Here is a 17,981-nt window from a genome sequence, read left to right on the forward strand (position 1 = left end):
CCCTTCTTTAAATGGCTCAAACAAAATACCATATAGCATATATATCATACAAAACTGTTTATATTCACAACAACAATTCAATACTGCTTTCATTCAATACAGACTTTTGCAAAACACAAAAAATGACGATATTCCTCTAACAAACATTAGACGTGTCTATAAAAATTATCCGAAACATTCATTCCCATCTCAGCAATGGTTCTTCTTCTTCGTCCGAGGGCTGCAACTCCCACATTCACTTGCATGTATACATGAGTGTGCTTTTACAGTATGACCGTTTTTACCCCCGCCATGTAGGCAGCCATACTCTGATTTCGGGGAGGAGCGGGGGTGGGGGAAGCCGAATGTTTGAAGCACTGGACGTTCAATCTGAGGGTGACGGGCGCAATAGCCGAGTGGTTAAAGCCTTGGACTGTCAATCTGAGGGTCCCGGGTTCGAATCACGCTGACGGCGCCTGGTGGTTAAAGGGTGGAGATTTTTATGATCTCCCAGGTCAATGTATGTGCAGACCTGCTAGTGCCTGAACCCCGTTTGTGTATATATGCAAGCAGAAGATCAAATACACACGTTAAAGATCCTGCAATCAAGTCAGCGTTCGGTGGATTATGGAAACAAGAACATACCCAGCATGCACCCCTCAAAAAACGAAGTATGGCTGCCTACATGGAGGGGTAAAAACGGTCATACACGTAAAAGCCCACTTGTGTGCATACGGAGTGAACACAGGAGGAGGAGGAGAAGAATCTGAGGGTCCTGGGCTCAATCCCTGGCATCAACACCTGGTGAGTTAAAGGTAGAGATTTTCTCCATTCTTCCCGGGCAACATTTTGTACAGACCTGCTAGTCCTTAGCCTTTCCTCATCCCCTCATGCGTACATACTCGCAAAGCATCAAAGATCCAGATCTGGTAATCCATATCAGCGTTTGGTGGATCATGGAAAACACAAACACACCCAGCATAACACACACCTGAAAACGGAGTATGGCTGCCTGTACTGCAGGGTCTAAAACCGACGGATCATGGAAACACAAACACACCCAGCATAACACACACCTGAAAACAGAGTATGGCTGCCTACATGGAGGGGTAAAAACGGTCATACACGTAAAAGCCCACTTGTGTGCATACGGAGTGAACGCAGGAGGAGGAGGAGAAGAATCTGAGGGTCCTGGGCTCAATCCCTGGCATCAACACCTGGTGAGTTAAAGGTAGAGATTTTCTCCATTCTTCCCGGGCAACATTTTGTACAGACCTGCTAGTCCTTAGCCTTTCCTCATCCCCTCATGCGTACATACTCGCAAAGCATCAAAGATTCAGATCTGGTAATCCATATCAGCGTTTGGTGGATCATGGAAAACACAAACACACCCAGCATAACACACACCTGAAAACGGAGTATGGCTGCCTATACTGCAGGGTCTAAAACCGACGGATCATGGAAACACAAACACACCCAGCATAACACACACCTGCAAACGGAGTATGGCTGCCTATACTGCAGGGTCTAAAACCGACGGATCATGGAAACACAAACACACCCAGCATAACACACACCTGAAAACGGAGTATGGCTGTCTGTACTGCAGGGTCTAAAACCGACGGATCATGGAAACACAAACACACCCAGCATAACACACACCTGAAAACGGAGTATGGCTGTCTATATTGCAGGGTCTAAAACCGATGGATCATGGAAACACAAACACTCCCAGCATAACACACACCTGAAAACGGAGTATGGCTGCCTATATTGCAGGGTCTAAAACCGACGGATCATGGAAACACAAACACACCCAGCATAACGCACACCTGAAAACGGAGTATGGCTGCCTATACTGCAGGGTCTAAAACCGACACATGTAAAACCCCACTTGCAATGCCAAACGCACGCAGAAAAAGGAAGGACAAACAAAGCTCACCTTGTCATCCAAATGCTTGGCAATCACAGTTGACTCAGTTGCAGAGCACGAAGAGGTTACAATCAGCTCCCTGGAATCAATAAATAAATAAACAAAAAAATTACCATAAATAAACCACAAGGACTCTTCACACGATCAAGCTTCTAATTCAAAATTCAACTGAAATAAATGTACATTTTCTGCCAAAAGAATTTTGTCTTTAAAAATTTCTACCACAAACCTTAAAAATGTTTTTGTTTTTGTTTTTTAAATAGCAATTTCAATAATTTCACATTCACACAATGTGAAAAGCATTCAGTTATCTCTTACATTATCCAGTATATCACAAAGAAACATCTCAGTCAGCAACGATACATGTACAAATGACAAATTCTTCACATGTCATCAAAATACAGAATAAAATACAGAGCAAAACAGAAAAAAAAACAACTCTTGCACTGTCTGTTAACCAGAGTTAAAAGTTTTTTTCCAACCTGTTTGTGACAGGAACTTAGCTCTATAAAATCAGATACTCAGACTGTATTGTATTGTATTATACTGTATTGTACTGTATTGTACTGTACTGTTTGTACTGTACTATAATGTTTTGCATTGCATTGCATTGCACTGTATGGTACGGTATGGTATGGTATGGTATGGTATTTGTATTTGTATTTCTTATGGTATGGTGTGGTATGGTATGGTATGGTATGGTATTTCTATTTGTATTTCTTTTTATCGGTGGGTTATGGAAACAAGAACATACCCAGCATGCACACCCCCGAAAACGGAGTATGGCTGCCTACATGGCGGGGTAAAAACGGTCATACACGTAAAAGGCCACTCGTGTGCATACGAGTGAACGCAGAAGAAGGAGGAGAAGAATATGATCTTTAATGATTTTTGGTGAAAAACCTATGCCGGGGTCCACCTTAAATAACATACTTACCGTGACCTAACTACTGCAGACTCCGGCAGGGGTCTGACATTCCTGTCCTGTGCAAACTACTATCCGCCTATGCAGAGAAAACGAGAGTACTACGGCTGATAACCTCCCGGAAGTAGGTAACGTCCCCTTTGTCCCCCTGGCTAGCGCCCTCTTCTTCCGGCAGCCATCTCGACACCTGTTCCTGTGCACTTCATACGGCTAAAGATTTCTTTTTTTTTTTTTCTTTTTTTTTTAAATAGAAAATAAGAAAAAAAACTTCAACATATATCTCTATATAAGAATCTTTACTGCATGTATTTCATCATCATGTGGCCACTTACCACTGCAGAAGGTACTGGAAAAAGTACTTTGCTTTCTGCTCTTCTCCGCTGCCAAAGCAGATGTCGTCATAGTTGATGTAGCTGGTGTTTCCCTCTTTCTGCAACCACAAACACATGCAGACACATGCACAAACACACACACACACACACACACACAGGCAAACACATGCGCAGATACACACATAAACACACACACACACACACACAGACATACACGCCCACAGTCTTAAACACAGCTGCTACAATACCATTGGTCAGACCAAGACAAATTCAAACACACTATAACAGCAACCACATTCTTCAAATTTCAGCTTGAAAAACAATTTCATGACTCCTTACAAAATTGTAAAAATCATTTCCAACATTTCAAACTGTACTAAAAAAAAAAAATAATAATAAAATAAAAAAGCTCTCAATAAACAGAAATTTGTAAAAAAAAAAAAAATAATAAATAATAATAATACATTCTTAAAGGAAAAAAAGGTGGAAACTATAGGTAATGTAACATGGTTCCTCTCTTTTTCTCCCTCTGCAGATCAGACACTTCTTCCACTTCATTCAAAATCTTCCCTGAAAACCCACTTCTTCAAAACTAATGTAGAACCACCACCACACACCACTCTACTGTTCTTGCGTACTTCTTGAATGTGTGTGCGTAAGTGTAGCCATCTTTGTAAAGCACCTACAGCCCTATTTACAGAATAGGTGCTATATGAATTCATATTATCTATTTTCATTATCACTACATACTCACATTTGAGACAGTTATCACTGCTGCACTGTGTATATCTATTCTCATTATCACCACATACTCACACTGGAGACAGTCATCACCACAACAGGCTGCACTGTGTATATCTATTCTCATTATCACCATATACTCACACTGGAGACAGTCATCACCACAACGGGCTGCACTGTGTATATCTATTCTCATTATCACCATATACTCACACTGGATACAGTCATCACCACAACGGGCTGCACAGTGTATATTTATCTATTCTCATTATCACCATATACTCACACTGGATACAGTCATCACCCTAATGGGCTGCACAGTGTATATTTATCTATTCTCATTATCACCATATACTCACACTGGATACAGTCATCACCCCAACGGGCTGCACAGTGTATATTTATCTATTCTCATTATCACCACATACTCACACTGGAGACAGTCATCACCACAACAGGCTGCACTGTGTATATCTATTCTCATTATCACCATATACTCACACTGGATACAGTCATCACCACAACGGGCTGCACAGTGTATATTTATCTATTCTCATTATCACCATATACTCACACTGGAGACAGTCATCACCACAACGGGCTGCACTGTGTATATTTATCTATTCTCATTATCACCATATACTCACACTGGAGACAGTCATCACCACAACAGGCTGCACTGTGTATATTTATCTATTCTCATTATCACCATATACTCACACTGGAGACAGTCATCACCACAACAGGCTGCACTGTGTATATTTATCTATTCTCATTATCACCATATACTCACATTGGAGACAGTCATCACCACAACGGGCTGCACTGTGTATATTTATCTATTCTCATTATCACCATATACTCACACTGGAGACAGTCATCACCACAACGGGCTGCACTGTGTATATCTATTCTCATTATCACCATATACTCACATTGGAGACAGTCATCACCACAACAGGCTGCACTGTGTATATCTATTCTCATTATCACCATATACTCACACTGGATACAGTCATCACCACAACGGGCTGCACAGTGTATATTTATCTATTCTCATTATCACCATATACTCACACTGGAGACAGTCATCACCACAACGGGCTGCACAGTGTATATTTATCTATTCTCATTATCACCATATACTCACATTGGAGACAGTCATCACCACAATGGGCTGCACAGTGTATATTTATCTATTCTCATTATCACCATATACTCACATTGGAGACAGTCATCACCACAACGGGCTGCACAGTGTATATTTATCTATTCTCATTATCACCATATACTCACATTGGAGACAGTCATCACCACAACGGGCTGCACAGTGTATATTTATCTATTCTCATTATCACCATATACTCACATTGGAGACAGTCATCACCACAACGGGCTGCACAGTGTATATTTATCTATTCTCATTATCACCATATACTCACACTTGATACAGTCATCATGACAACAGGCTGCACAGTGTATATTTATCTATTCTCATTATCACCATATATACTCACATTGGAGACAGTCATCACCACAACGGGCTGCACAGTGTATATTTATCTATTCTCATTATCACCATATACTCACATTGGAGACAGTCATCACCACAATGGGCTGCACAGTGGCATCAGCAGAGTGCCGCAAATAAGACGCCAAGTACGTGTAGGTGGATATCCACACCATATCCGTCACTGAAAAAAAAAAATAAAATAAAATAATCATTCAATCAATAAAACAAATCGAGGGGGGCACTCACTCACTCTGGCTCCACAACAAACCGATTATTGTCGTCAGAAGGCGGGCTTAGTAGGTGGTGTCCTAAGTAACGTTAAATCAGAACAGGCAACTGATAAACACCGCCGAAGTGACTCGGCAGCTGTGCAGGGTCTCCTCTAGTGCGTGGCCTCCTGGCGACCTAACACTGATAGTTTTTACTGTCTTTCCATGTTACAGTTTTAACCCTTGTTTTTAGTTTACTACAAATGCTCTAAAATTCTGTCCCCTCCTACATCTGTGACTGCCTTCAAAGACCTATACACCCCACCTCGCTCTCTGCTATCAGTTTCAGATCCACTCTCTTCCCGTTTTCGGCTATGGCGCCCGTCATTTCCTGTTGACAATTTCTCTAGCTTTCTGTTTACGTGTGTTTGTAAAGTTTTTGTCTTTCACTTCTCTGCATCAAAGCTACACATACGTGCTAATGGCTGGTGTGTACATGCTTTGATTTGTCTCTGCACAGTATACATACTTTCATATTATTACTTTTTTTTTAATAACCGTTACTATCATTATCATCATTGTTATCATTATCATCATTATCATTGGTGATCGCTAGATGGGCGCAATAGCCGAGTGGTTAAAGCGTTGGACTGTCAATCTGAGGGTCCCGGGTTCGAATCACGGTGACGGCACCTGGTGGGTAAAGGGTGGAGATTTTTACGATCTCCCAGGTCAACATATGTGCAGACCTGCTAGTGCCTGAACCCCCTTTGTGTGTATACGCAAGCAGAAGATCAAATACGCACGTTGAAGATCCTGTAATCCATGTCAGCGTTCAGTGGGTTATGGAAACAAGAACATACCCAGCATACATACCCCCGAAAACGGAGTACGGCTGCCTACATGGCGGGGTAAAAACGGTCATACATGTAAAAAGCCCACTCGTGTGCATACGAGTGAACGCAGAAGAAGAAGAAGAATTGATGATCGCTCATTCGTCTGTACTGCTCCTCATGTCTGGAACAACCTTCCACATCATGTCCGTTCATCCGACGCCATCATCTCTGCCTTTCATTCTTCACTATAAACTCCTCATTTCCAAGCCTGTCTGTGAGCACTCATGGTTTCTTAACTCTTTCCATACGAACGGCGAAAGAGACGACGTTAACAGCGTTTCACCCCAATTACCATCATCAAAATATTGCAAGCGGAAGGCTCTTATACTGAAGACGTGAATGGTGACAAAGAATACCACAATTCTGACGACGGAAGCTAAAGGTTGGGTCATTGAGACACCCACTGGACATCCGAGGGGTCTGTGTAGAGGAGAAGAGAGGACTGACTGTACTGAGTGAGTTAATTCTACACCACCACACCATGCCTGCCAACTCACTTGGCATATGTATGAGATATGAGACAGGGGGGAATGAGAGCTGGAAAGAGAGAGAGAGGGGGAGAGAGAGAGAGAGAGAAAGGCTATGAATATTCACATAATTTTCAACCTTTTTCTTTGATGTAAAGCTCCCTGGGCATTTACAAATGTGCATTATCATTATTTATCACAATCATTAATCATTTATTACTATTTTAATTATAATTCTGCGTTTGTGGATTGCAACTCCCACGTTCCGTTATTTGTGTAAGAGGAGCTTTTACATTACATACCATCGTTTTTACTCCACAGTGTTGACAACCAGGCTCCATGCCCATAGCGCTTCAAGAATATGCACTATAGCAAGATGTCTTAATAAATCAATGAATAATTTTTCTGGGCATCATCATCATCATCATCATCATCATCACCTTGGTGTGGCTCGGTGAAGATGGCAGGGGCAGACCACTCCTTCTTGGGCTTCATCTCGTGGTCGTACTGTGTGCAGGACCCGTCCGCTTTGCCCACCATGATCTGCTTGCCTTTAGGGCTCCAGCTCACTGAAAGAAAGGTGCGGCATCAGCGTCATCAACCACATCTTCATAGCTGACATTAAGAGGCATCATTAACTCACTCAGGACGACAAGTTTTCTCCCTTGCTTTTCCCCCACAGACGGCCCATTTGAAAGGGTTTGGAAAAAAAAATTACAACAAATACAAAATACAGAGTAAGAAAATGAAACTTTCAGAACTGGTTTATTACGTGTTGAGCTAGTACATATAAAAAAAAAATCAAATTTCTCATCTCATTTTTACAGTTTTGCCATATGTAGAAAATACTGCCAATTTTTCACCCCGAATCACCATACCCATGCTCGCTTTCTGCATTAAATTCACTTTCTTCTTCGTCATTGATCCACCTCTTCAATGTCCGACCCTTCAGTTTGTAGCATTTCAAGTACTTCAGCAACCTTAAAACATTGCCGTCGCTGCCTTGTTCGCTCCACAACATTTTGAGAAGAGCCTGCTTTGCTAACAGGCTGGCACGTGAGCAGACAACCTGTCAGTGACTTTGTCAGCGTGTGTGCAAGACGGGCCACACATGGCAGGCTGGCCAATCATACCATTCGATTGTGGAGTGACCCAGAATAGCGCATACAATGCTCACGCATTCCTTCGTCTGGAGAGAGTTAAACATTAACACCATCATCATCATCAAAATTAGCATGCATCATTAACGTTAATTATCGTTGTCTTTATCAGTAGTTTAACATTAAGGTGCATCATTTTCGTCATCTTCATCAGCAACATTAAGGTCCATCATTAGCATCATCATTGTGGTCTTTCTCCGTAACATTAGGATGCATCTTTTAGTTTATCAGTGACACTAAGGTGCATCAGTAACATTGAAAAAAAAAAAGTGCATCATTATCATTATCGTTGTCTTTGTCAGTAACATTAAGATGAATCACTGTCCTTGTTGTCTGGATTTTGTATTTGTATTTCTTTTTATCACAACAGATTTCTCCATGTGAAATTCGGGCTGCTCTCCCCAGGGAGAGCGCGTCGCTACACTACAGTGCCACCCTTTTTTTTTGTATTTTTTCCTGCATGCAGTTTTATTTGTTTTTCTTATCGATGTGGATTTTTCTACAGAATTTTGCCAGGAACAACCCTTTTGTTGCCGTGGGTTCTTTTACATGCGCTAAGTGCATGCTGCACACGGGACCTCGGTTTATCGTCTCATCCAAATGACTAGCATCCAGACCACCACTCAAGGTCTAGTGAAGGGGGAGAAAATATCGGCGGCTGAACCGTGATTCGAACCAGCGCGCTCAGATTCTCTCGCTTCCTAGGCGGACGCGTTACCTCTAGGCCATCACTCCACAATCAGTAACATGAGGATGCATCCTTATCATCAATTATGATCATCGTCATCATCATCATCATCATCTTATCAGTAACATTAAGATTCTTCTTGTTTTCACAGTGCCAGTCCAGCATGTCTGATAAATGATGCTGCCCTCTCCAAGTCCTGTCTGGAGCCATGGAGCTTGGTGAGTAGTAGGGTTGGTCTCGGCCACACGATGTTTCTGTGTTTCTAAGCCCCTTCAAGAGAAGGCCAGGCCTCAAGAATGTGTTCTGGTGTTTGATCTTTGAAACCACAGGAGCAGGTGGGAGAGATGGTGCCAGCTTCATTATCATCTGATACCATAATGGTCTAGAACCTCACTATCAACCAAGATACTGCAACAGTGTTTCGACAACACAAGTGAACCTCCAGCACCAGCACAAAAGAAAAACAAGAGAGGCAAGGCCTTCAAGACTCACTTGTGATAAATTAAGTCCCCTAGCATTAATTACAGAGTAATTTCCCTTTTTTACTATCTGCACCAAAACGTTTGCAAAATAAATAAAACTTCCATGCTTAGCAAAAGAAGTTCCTGTTTGAACAAAAAATGATAATAATGACTGCTCTTGTTGTTGGGTCAGAATATCAGATCAAAGTGCCAAGTTTAGAGAATACAAAAAATATAAATATAACAGTAAATGCAGTTTGCATATAATTAGGCTACATTTTTTTATTTTTGTGTGCCCATCCCAGAGGTGCAATATTGTTTTAAACAAGATGATTGGAAAGAACTGAATTTTTCCTATTTTTATGCCAAATTTGGTGTCAACTGACAAAGTATTTGTAGAGAAAATGTCAATGTAAAAGTTTACCACGGACACACAGACACACACACACACAGACAACCGAACACCGGGTTTATAAAACATAGACTCACTTTGTTTACACAAGTGAGTCAAAAACACCAAACCAAACCACTCACAGCAGGAGGCGGGCAATGAAATGGAAGCCTTCGGAGCAACGGCGTTGGTGACCTCCAGCAGGGTGACGTTGCCGTCAGTGACGCAGACCGCCAGCAGTGTGGGGAAGGCGGGGTTCCAGGCCAGGTCCAGCAGGCTGGCCCCGCCCACTGACGACAGCAGAAACTGGGCGAACGGGGCTGGCGCCGCTGCCTGCAGAAATCGCACACGCCACACTCATCAATGTCATCTCACTCAGGGAGTGATTCTGCTACGGGTACGAGTTCATTTGTATCATGATTACTTCCCCTGGGACATTATAAAAAAAAATTCTCAAACATAAACATCTTTTTTTTTTTTTTTTTAAAAGAGCACAAATTCTGTACCAGAAGCACTATCCACTGTGTCTAGAAGCATGCATTTAGAGAGAGAGAAGAGTGCAGCATCCGTTTCCCAGTTTAATTCAAGATTGATATTAAGAGAGTGGGAAGGTCCTCTCTCTCTCTCTCTCTCTCAACACCTTCTCCCAACCCACTTCCCTTACGGCCCCTCTCTCACCACCTCCCTCTGTTCAGCTTAACACACACACACACACACACACACACACACAATCACACACACACTCCATGCTACAGGCTGATAATAACCCATCCAGATATAATATAATAGCCCCTTTCCTTTGCCAAGCATGTCAGTTATCGTTTACACTGTGAGAAAGACGCCTGGGTATGACATCTTCACCGGCTCAGTGAAAGCCACTGAGGTGAAAACCTGCTTGCACAACACAATTTAACTACAAAATCCTGTAAATATTTACACTCTGCCATCTTGATTCCAATTGTCATACAGCATGTGCGACACCCTCATGGTAAGCATGGGTTGCGTGGAAACGGAAAGGCAGGCGTAAGTGGTCTGAACTAAAGGTATGGCAGAAGCCAACGCTAGCAGTGTTATAGAACAGCTAAACTAAATGTCAGTTTGGAAGATGGTTAACCACCATGTTGGGATCCCCACAGTTCCTCACCTACGTGAAGCCCTGCACACGTTGGTGGTGGCGGTGGTGTTTTTCTAAATGATCAGAATCCTCATGATCACTCACAAGTTAGTCTTTCTTTTGCCAAGTATATACATCCATACTACAGACCTACATGTTTGTACGCACATACACATGCATTCTTTTACACACACACACACACACACACACACACACACACAATGCAAACACTTGCAGGAAAATAAAACAACATACAACAGATAAGGTACACACACGCTCTTACACACACCTGTGTACAAGTATTCATGCATGCACGAATGAGCTAACACATAAACATACCAAAGGCACACAGACACAGACACACACACACACACACACCCATGCCATCCCCACCCCACATTCAGACACCATCCTGCATTTCTCCCAGCCACTGACCTGACCAGCGATGGCAGGAAGGTCAAAGAGCAAGAGGGTCAGGGTCTTGTCATCGTCAACGACAACCGACAAGGTCAAATCATCGCTGCTGACAGCCAAATGAACAATGAGAGCCCCGACATTTATCTGCCTGTCGCAAGGGATGTCCACGATGGCCGTGTTTCTCTCCCTTGCCTCAATCCTGTCATCTTGCTGACACACTGATCCAAGGCGCAGTATTTTCATCTCTGAAAAGCAAAATCAAATCACATCACAATTAAAGCTCCTTTAATACAAACACATAAACCTGAAACATTCCGGAACTAAGAACCATTGTCTGATCCAGCTTATGGCCACGCACCATCTCAAAAGGAGGAGTTTGTATTATACTCCATGTTTGGTGATACATATACTTACCATGTCAAACTGATGCAAACTAGGCCTATCGGTTTGCTCTGCTTGGCCAAATTTGGCTAACAGTGAAAAGACGTCTGCTCTTAGCCAATCAAATGCCTCTAAAAGCTATACGCACTGAATCATTCCTTTGGCCAAGGCTCTCCATGCCATCTTGTCAGGTTTACGCTCTGTCTCGTCTTACGCTTTTTTTTTTTTTTGGCTATTAAGCGTATTCATTTGGCCTTATTTTGCTGCACGCGGCTTGTGTTGATTGTATTCTTACATTCTGTGTACCTGATTCGACTCGTCTTTTCACTGTTAGCTCTCAAACACTAAACTCCAAAAAAAGAACCTCTTATCTGGACATCACCACTAAGAGTAAGACCATGAAAAGAAAATGGCGATGGACAGGTCACGCCCTTAGAATGCCACAAGGTCTACTTCCAAGAGCAGCCCTTTGCTGGACACTGGATAAAAAATCTTCTTCTTCTTCTCGTTTGTCATATGGAAGATGAAAAACTAGTGAGGAGACACAGTGAGGCATGGAGCAAACTGGTTGAAAAAGAACTGAAGGAGAACGGCTACACCTGGGGGAAGCTAGCTTCTTCTTCTTCTGTGTTCACTCGTATGCACACGAGTGGGCTTTTACGTGTATGACCGTTTTTACCCCGCCATGTAGGCAGCCATACTCCGTTTTCGGGGGTGTGCATGCTGGGTATGTTCTTGTTTCCATAACCCACCGAACGCTGACATGGATTACAGAGAATCTTTAACGAGCGTATTTGATCTTCTGCTAGCATATACACACGAAGGGGGTTCAGGCACTAGCAGGTCTGCACATATCTTGACCTGGGAGATCGTAAAAATCTCCACCAGGCGCCGTCACCATGATTCGAACCCAGGACCCTCAGATTGACAGTCCAACGCTTTAACCACTCGGCTATTGTGCCCGTCAGTAGCTAGCTAAGACGGCACAAGACAGGCAGCAGTGGTCCTGGAGATCTCTGATGGCGTCTTTTTGTGCCACGGAGCACAAAGAGGAATCACTAACTAAAATAATCACCATGGCAAAACATTCAATGATATCATCACAGACGAACTATGATAATGTCAGTTGGAACCCTGAAACTGAAAGAGGCCGATCCAGATTGTTTGAATATTCGAAACATTTCCTTTCCTTGCCTCAACTCCTTCTCAAGCACCCACCTGAAAACGCTCTCCTGTAGCATTGTTCTACAACAACAGTTTATACACCTGAACATCTCTGTTGTTAATTTTGTTTCTTCTTCTTCTTCTTCTTCTTCTGCGTTCACTCGTATGCACACGAGTGGGCTTTTATGTGTATGACCGTTTTTACCCCACCATGTAGGCAGCCATACTCCGTTTTTGGGGGTGTGCATGCTGGGTATGTTCTTGTTTCCATAACCCACCGAACGCTGACATGGATTACAGGATCTTTAACGTGCGTATTCGATCTTCTGCTTGCATATACACACAAAGGGGGTTCAGGCACTGGCAGGTCTGCACTTATGTTGACCTGGGAGATCGTAAAAATCTCCACCCTTTACCCACCTGGCGCCGTCACCGTGATTCGAACCTGAGACCCTCAGATTGAAAGTCCAACACTTTAACCACTCGGCTATTGCGCCCGTTAATTTTGTTTCAAACAACCAGCGACCACGGTAGAGTGGGACTGTGAAGGGTCACACATTGACAACTAAGAGTCTGCAGGTTCTGCCTCTTACCCCATCACAGGCATGTATACATGAATATCACTGTGGGATATTTCAGTCTGTGTCCTGCTCCTTCCTAGAACTAATGAGTCTGGTTTGAACTTCTCAGGGGGAAAGTGAGATCACCTCACAGAGTAAAATGCCTTTAACTTTCCAAACCTTCATCACTGAATATTATCTCAAAAGGAAGTTGTTAAATCGCTGTTGTTCCATCACTGGTGTTATCTGTTCCATGTCTGTGATTAGTGTAAGATTATGGCTTCAAATTCAAATCCATAAATGATGATAACTGATGACAATGTGGATCTTTAAAAACAAAAAACAACAAACAAACAAACAAAAAAACCAATGAGGTACCATCTGAAAAAAGTTCCAACTTCTCACACACAGACACACACACACACACACACACACGCTGAAACACATCAATGTGTTATATTTGTACATTACTTGTGCACATCTCCATCAGTGCATTTGTTTCATAAATAGTTCCATGTGAACCGGTGTGTGCAGATGTATTGTTTAAGACAAGACAGTTTACCTTCAACATGTGAGTGAAAAAGACAATGGCAGGGAATCATATCAGCATCATGGTAATATTCAACGACCTCAGACCTATTATTACAACATTAACCAAAAGACTTAATTACAGAAGAACAAAAACATGAGAAAAATCCCACCAAGATCACAGCAACTGCTATCATAATCATTATAAAAATTATTATTAAAAAAAAAAAAAAAGAAAGAAAAGCGTGACTGCGAACTGGCTTGACTAGACAACTAAACTTCCAGTCTGAGGGTCTTGGGTTCAAATACCACTTCTTTTTTTTTCTTTTTTTTACCAGTTTCTTCTGCTGGATTAAGCGTTTTTTTCAAATTTCCAAGGTCAACACATGGTGCTAATCTACAGGTCTGAGCCTGATTCCCTTGGCTTCATGCAAATATGGAAACACAAGCATACCCAGCATGCACATCCCCCAAAACGATTTTCAAGAGTATCACACCTAAACAGTCATAAAACTATGTAAAGCCCACTCGCACATCCATACAAGTGAACGTTTATAGACGATGAAGCCCATGAATGGGAAGGAGAAATGAAAATAATCATCATCATTACAATACAATCATCACCCTTTATCATCATCGTCTTGATCTTCATTACCATTGTTGCTGGCAGCAAAAATGAGATCAAACTTGGACGACACAGCAAGCTGCTGCAGCCTCTTCACAGGCAGGGGGCTGCTGGGTGTGGGATACAGTCGACATTTCACCAGCTGCCGGAACTCAAAATCCTGCACATTCAAAACCTTAAAACGTAACTGTCAGTCACAAAAACAATACAAAAAAAAAATGGAAGAACAGTATCATGAGAATGATATAAATCCTAGAGATTGTTGATGTAAATTTCAGGTGGTTGATTAATGCAGTTGCCGCTACATTACTTTACAGAAACAGTTCAGGCAACTTAATGAAAATAATTCATACAGGCCAAAGAGTACTTTGTGACTGTTTTCATTGTTATTTGCATTTCTGATAGCATTAAGTCTTCCAAAAAACTGTATTCTACATGCTTTTATGAACATGCACATATTTGAAATGTTTTTGTAGCATGAAAACTTTCTGAGATATCAACATTATAAATCAGCATGTTATCACTGTGAAATCAGGCCATTCGACACTTGACAAAACTGAATATTTTGCTATTTTGGAGGCACTGTCTCTCTCTAAGCATGTTCTTGAGTAGGCCAGAAAAAATTCAGAATAAACTAGGTATTGGTGGTACCAAGTACAGCAAAGAACAATGTGGTAAGTCTTCATCTTAAAATTTTATGACAGTCTAAAAATAGCAATTTGTTAAATCTGTCAAAACGCGTCATTTTTGCACATTTTTAGATGCCGTTTTCTTAAAAACTACTGGGTATAATGCAATGAAAATTTGCATGTGAACTTAGTTTTTTGTGTTCTTTCCAATGGTGTAATTAGTTTTTAGATATGTTGAAGTTCAAAATTTAAGTGGTCCTACCTACAAAGACACTGCTTTTCCAAGTTTCAGGACTCTCACTTTCAACCGACACAGGTCATATACCTGCTGATCATTCTTAAGCTCTACCATAACCTATACAAAGTGGTCTAGTTACAAGAATAACAATAATTCTCCAATTCCAGAGTGAATATTTTTAGAAAATGAATCTCAAAGACATAATCATTTTGCCAAACAGTCACTTGTCTAAGTTACAAGTTGGGTGTGTGTAGATGGTTGTTTGTGAGTGTGTGTGCAAGAACAGGTTTTAGCCTGTGCGTGTACATGCACACCTTAATATGTTTTAGTTTGTAGTAATTTTCATTAAGATTCAGTAAAAATAGCTATGACCCATAAAAATGGAAATAACTTTAAATGAATTTAAAGAGGTGTAGCTAATAGGAGCACTGCATCTTTTCCTTCAGCTATTACATTTCATTCAATCAAATTCAGCTGCAGTTTCTCAAGCATTCATCAGTTCATTCAGGCAATGCTACACCACATCCGCAAGGCACGGGTCTCAACCAAATGACCAGATGCTCAGCTAGATTTTCCAGTCAAACTTCAAAGGGCGAGATATAGATTCAAACCCAGATCCTCATGGACACTGTACTGGCAGATAAGGTTTTGCCAACTTTTCTCCTCAAATCCAAAATCTGCTGATTTGATGAACAACTCAGTTGTTCAGTTGTGGTAATGCATCAATAATAATCAGAATTATATAAAATGTAAATTGCTAATCTGTATCACAAATTTCAGTTATCAATCATGTTTGAAATTTAAGTATAGGGGTGGAGATTAACGAAGTGAAATCTTTCCTTGTTAAATATTTTAAAGTTCTGATGAATTTCTATTTTCGGTTTCGGAACAAACAATGACCTTGTCAAGATATGAAAATTCCCGTTCCATGAAAACAAATTTCACATAAACAGCATGATCTACAGCTTGTGTTAATCAATTTAAATACTAAAGCTTTTATGAGAATAACACGTATAAACTAACAAATCATTCCGAGTGGCGTTTTATTGTGAACGAGCCGAATCAGATTCACTGGCTGCAAAAATGCTCACACTTATAAAACAATATACAACTGGAAAGCACAACAGATAGCTTTTTTTTTTTTACCTTCACGTCTCTCTCGGGTGGTTCTCCACCTTGAGCCATGTCAACTTCCTTAAATTACACACTTCCAAATAAACCAAATCAGCGCCGCCAGCGCACGAGTGTGTCTTTCGGAAGCCAGCTTCCGGTTTCAGTCCAAATTTTTTCTCTCTTTACCGGAATTTGCCAAAATACTTTGTATCATTAATCGCCAACACACACACACACACACACACACAAACACCCTGACACACACATGCACTGTGACCGTCACACGGCCAAGTCAGTTCAGATTCAATGTCAGTGTCACCGTGACTGCAGTCGTCGGGCCGTATTCCGAGAAAAACAAACGAACTGACAAAAATTTGAAACCCAACAAAAAACAACAACAAAAAACGACAAACTGAAAAGGGGGTGGGAGGCATATCAGAACAGTTGTGAAAGGATAATCATATGAGCACTGACATACGGCCGTGGGCACTGAGTACACAGTAAGTATAACTTGAAGCACTACGCTCTCCGGTACAATAATACTAACGACTGATTTATATATAGAGAGCGGAGAGAGAGAGAGAGAGAGAGAGAGAGACTCTTTCTTTGCCGTTCCACTGAAATCCGTTCTTCAGTGACGGTCAGTCGACCCGGGCAGACAACTTTCGGTCACAGTCTCGCTTTCACAGAACCACCACCCACCCTGTCCCAATTGCCACTGGTCAGCCTTTCATCTTAGCAGCTCGGGCAGTCCGTTCGTTTTTCCACGGATTCCATGCAGTCATTTGTTTCACATCAGTACTCAAGGCGGCAACCCCCCAGCCGCCTCCCGGAGCGGGCAATCTCTCAGTCTTCATATTCTCTTCATTCTTTCTTAACAGTTCCCAGCTATTCACATTCACTTTCATGTCCTTCGAACATCCATCCTACTACACTCCCACCTGCCCAGTATTCCCACTGTAAGATTCATAACTCCCCGACTTCACCTGTCCATTGACGTCTGCTGATCAGTGTCCGCGGCGTTGGGGCACCCGCTGTGAAGACATAAATAATCGGTAATAATCATAACTCCCCGACTTCACCTGTCCATTGACGTCTGCTGATCAGTGTCCGCGGCGTTGGGGCACCCGCTGTGAAGACATAAATAATCAGTAATAATAATACTAATGATAGTATTTATATAGCGCTGAATCTTGTGCAGAGACAAATCTAAGCGCTTTCACACCAGTCATTTACACACATGCATAACTGAAACTGAAGATAACTGAGGAGAGGCAGGGGAGGGAGCTAGGCTATCTTGTGAAGAGGTGGGTTTTAAGGCCAGACTTGAAAGAGCTGAGTGCGGAGAGGAAGTTCATTCCAAATGCAAGGTCCAGAGACAGAGAAAGAACGGCGGCGTCTAACAGTGGAGTGTTAATGAATCTGGGTATGCGTAAACAGAGTGGATCCGAAGCCGATCGTAGAGAGCGAGATGGAGACGGTGAAGAAGGCCTTCACCACAAAGATAGGAAGGGGCA

General features: G+C 41.9%; 1 protein-coding gene across 1 annotated transcript in view; it reads right to left on the reverse strand.

Annotated features, from left to right (window-relative positions):
* LOC143276071 (uncharacterized) overlaps positions 1-16,610 on the reverse strand; it is a 77,331-nt gene extending 60,721 nt beyond the window's left edge. Inside the window, exons 1-8 of the mRNA XM_076580458.1 lie at positions 16,498-16,610; positions 14,515-14,644; positions 11,245-11,471; positions 9,839-10,028; positions 7,436-7,564; positions 5,501-5,604; positions 3,170-3,267; positions 1,922-1,991 (exon numbers count right to left, since the gene is read on the reverse strand). Of these exons, the coding sequence (XP_076436573.1) occupies positions 1,922-1,991; positions 3,170-3,267; positions 5,501-5,604; positions 7,436-7,564; positions 9,839-10,028; positions 11,245-11,471; positions 14,515-14,644; positions 16,498-16,536 (987 nt within the window). The 5' untranslated portion in view covers positions 16,537-16,610. The remainder of the gene's footprint in view (positions 1-1,921; positions 1,992-3,169; positions 3,268-5,500; positions 5,605-7,435; positions 7,565-9,838; positions 10,029-11,244; positions 11,472-14,514; positions 14,645-16,497) is intronic.
* Between the last annotated feature and the right edge of the window lie 1,371 nt (positions 16,611-17,981).

This window comes from Babylonia areolata, chromosome 31 (assembly GCF_041734735.1).
Source record: "Babylonia areolata isolate BAREFJ2019XMU chromosome 31, ASM4173473v1, whole genome shotgun sequence".
NCBI lineage: Eukaryota > Metazoa > Mollusca > Gastropoda > Neogastropoda > Buccinidae > Babylonia > Babylonia areolata.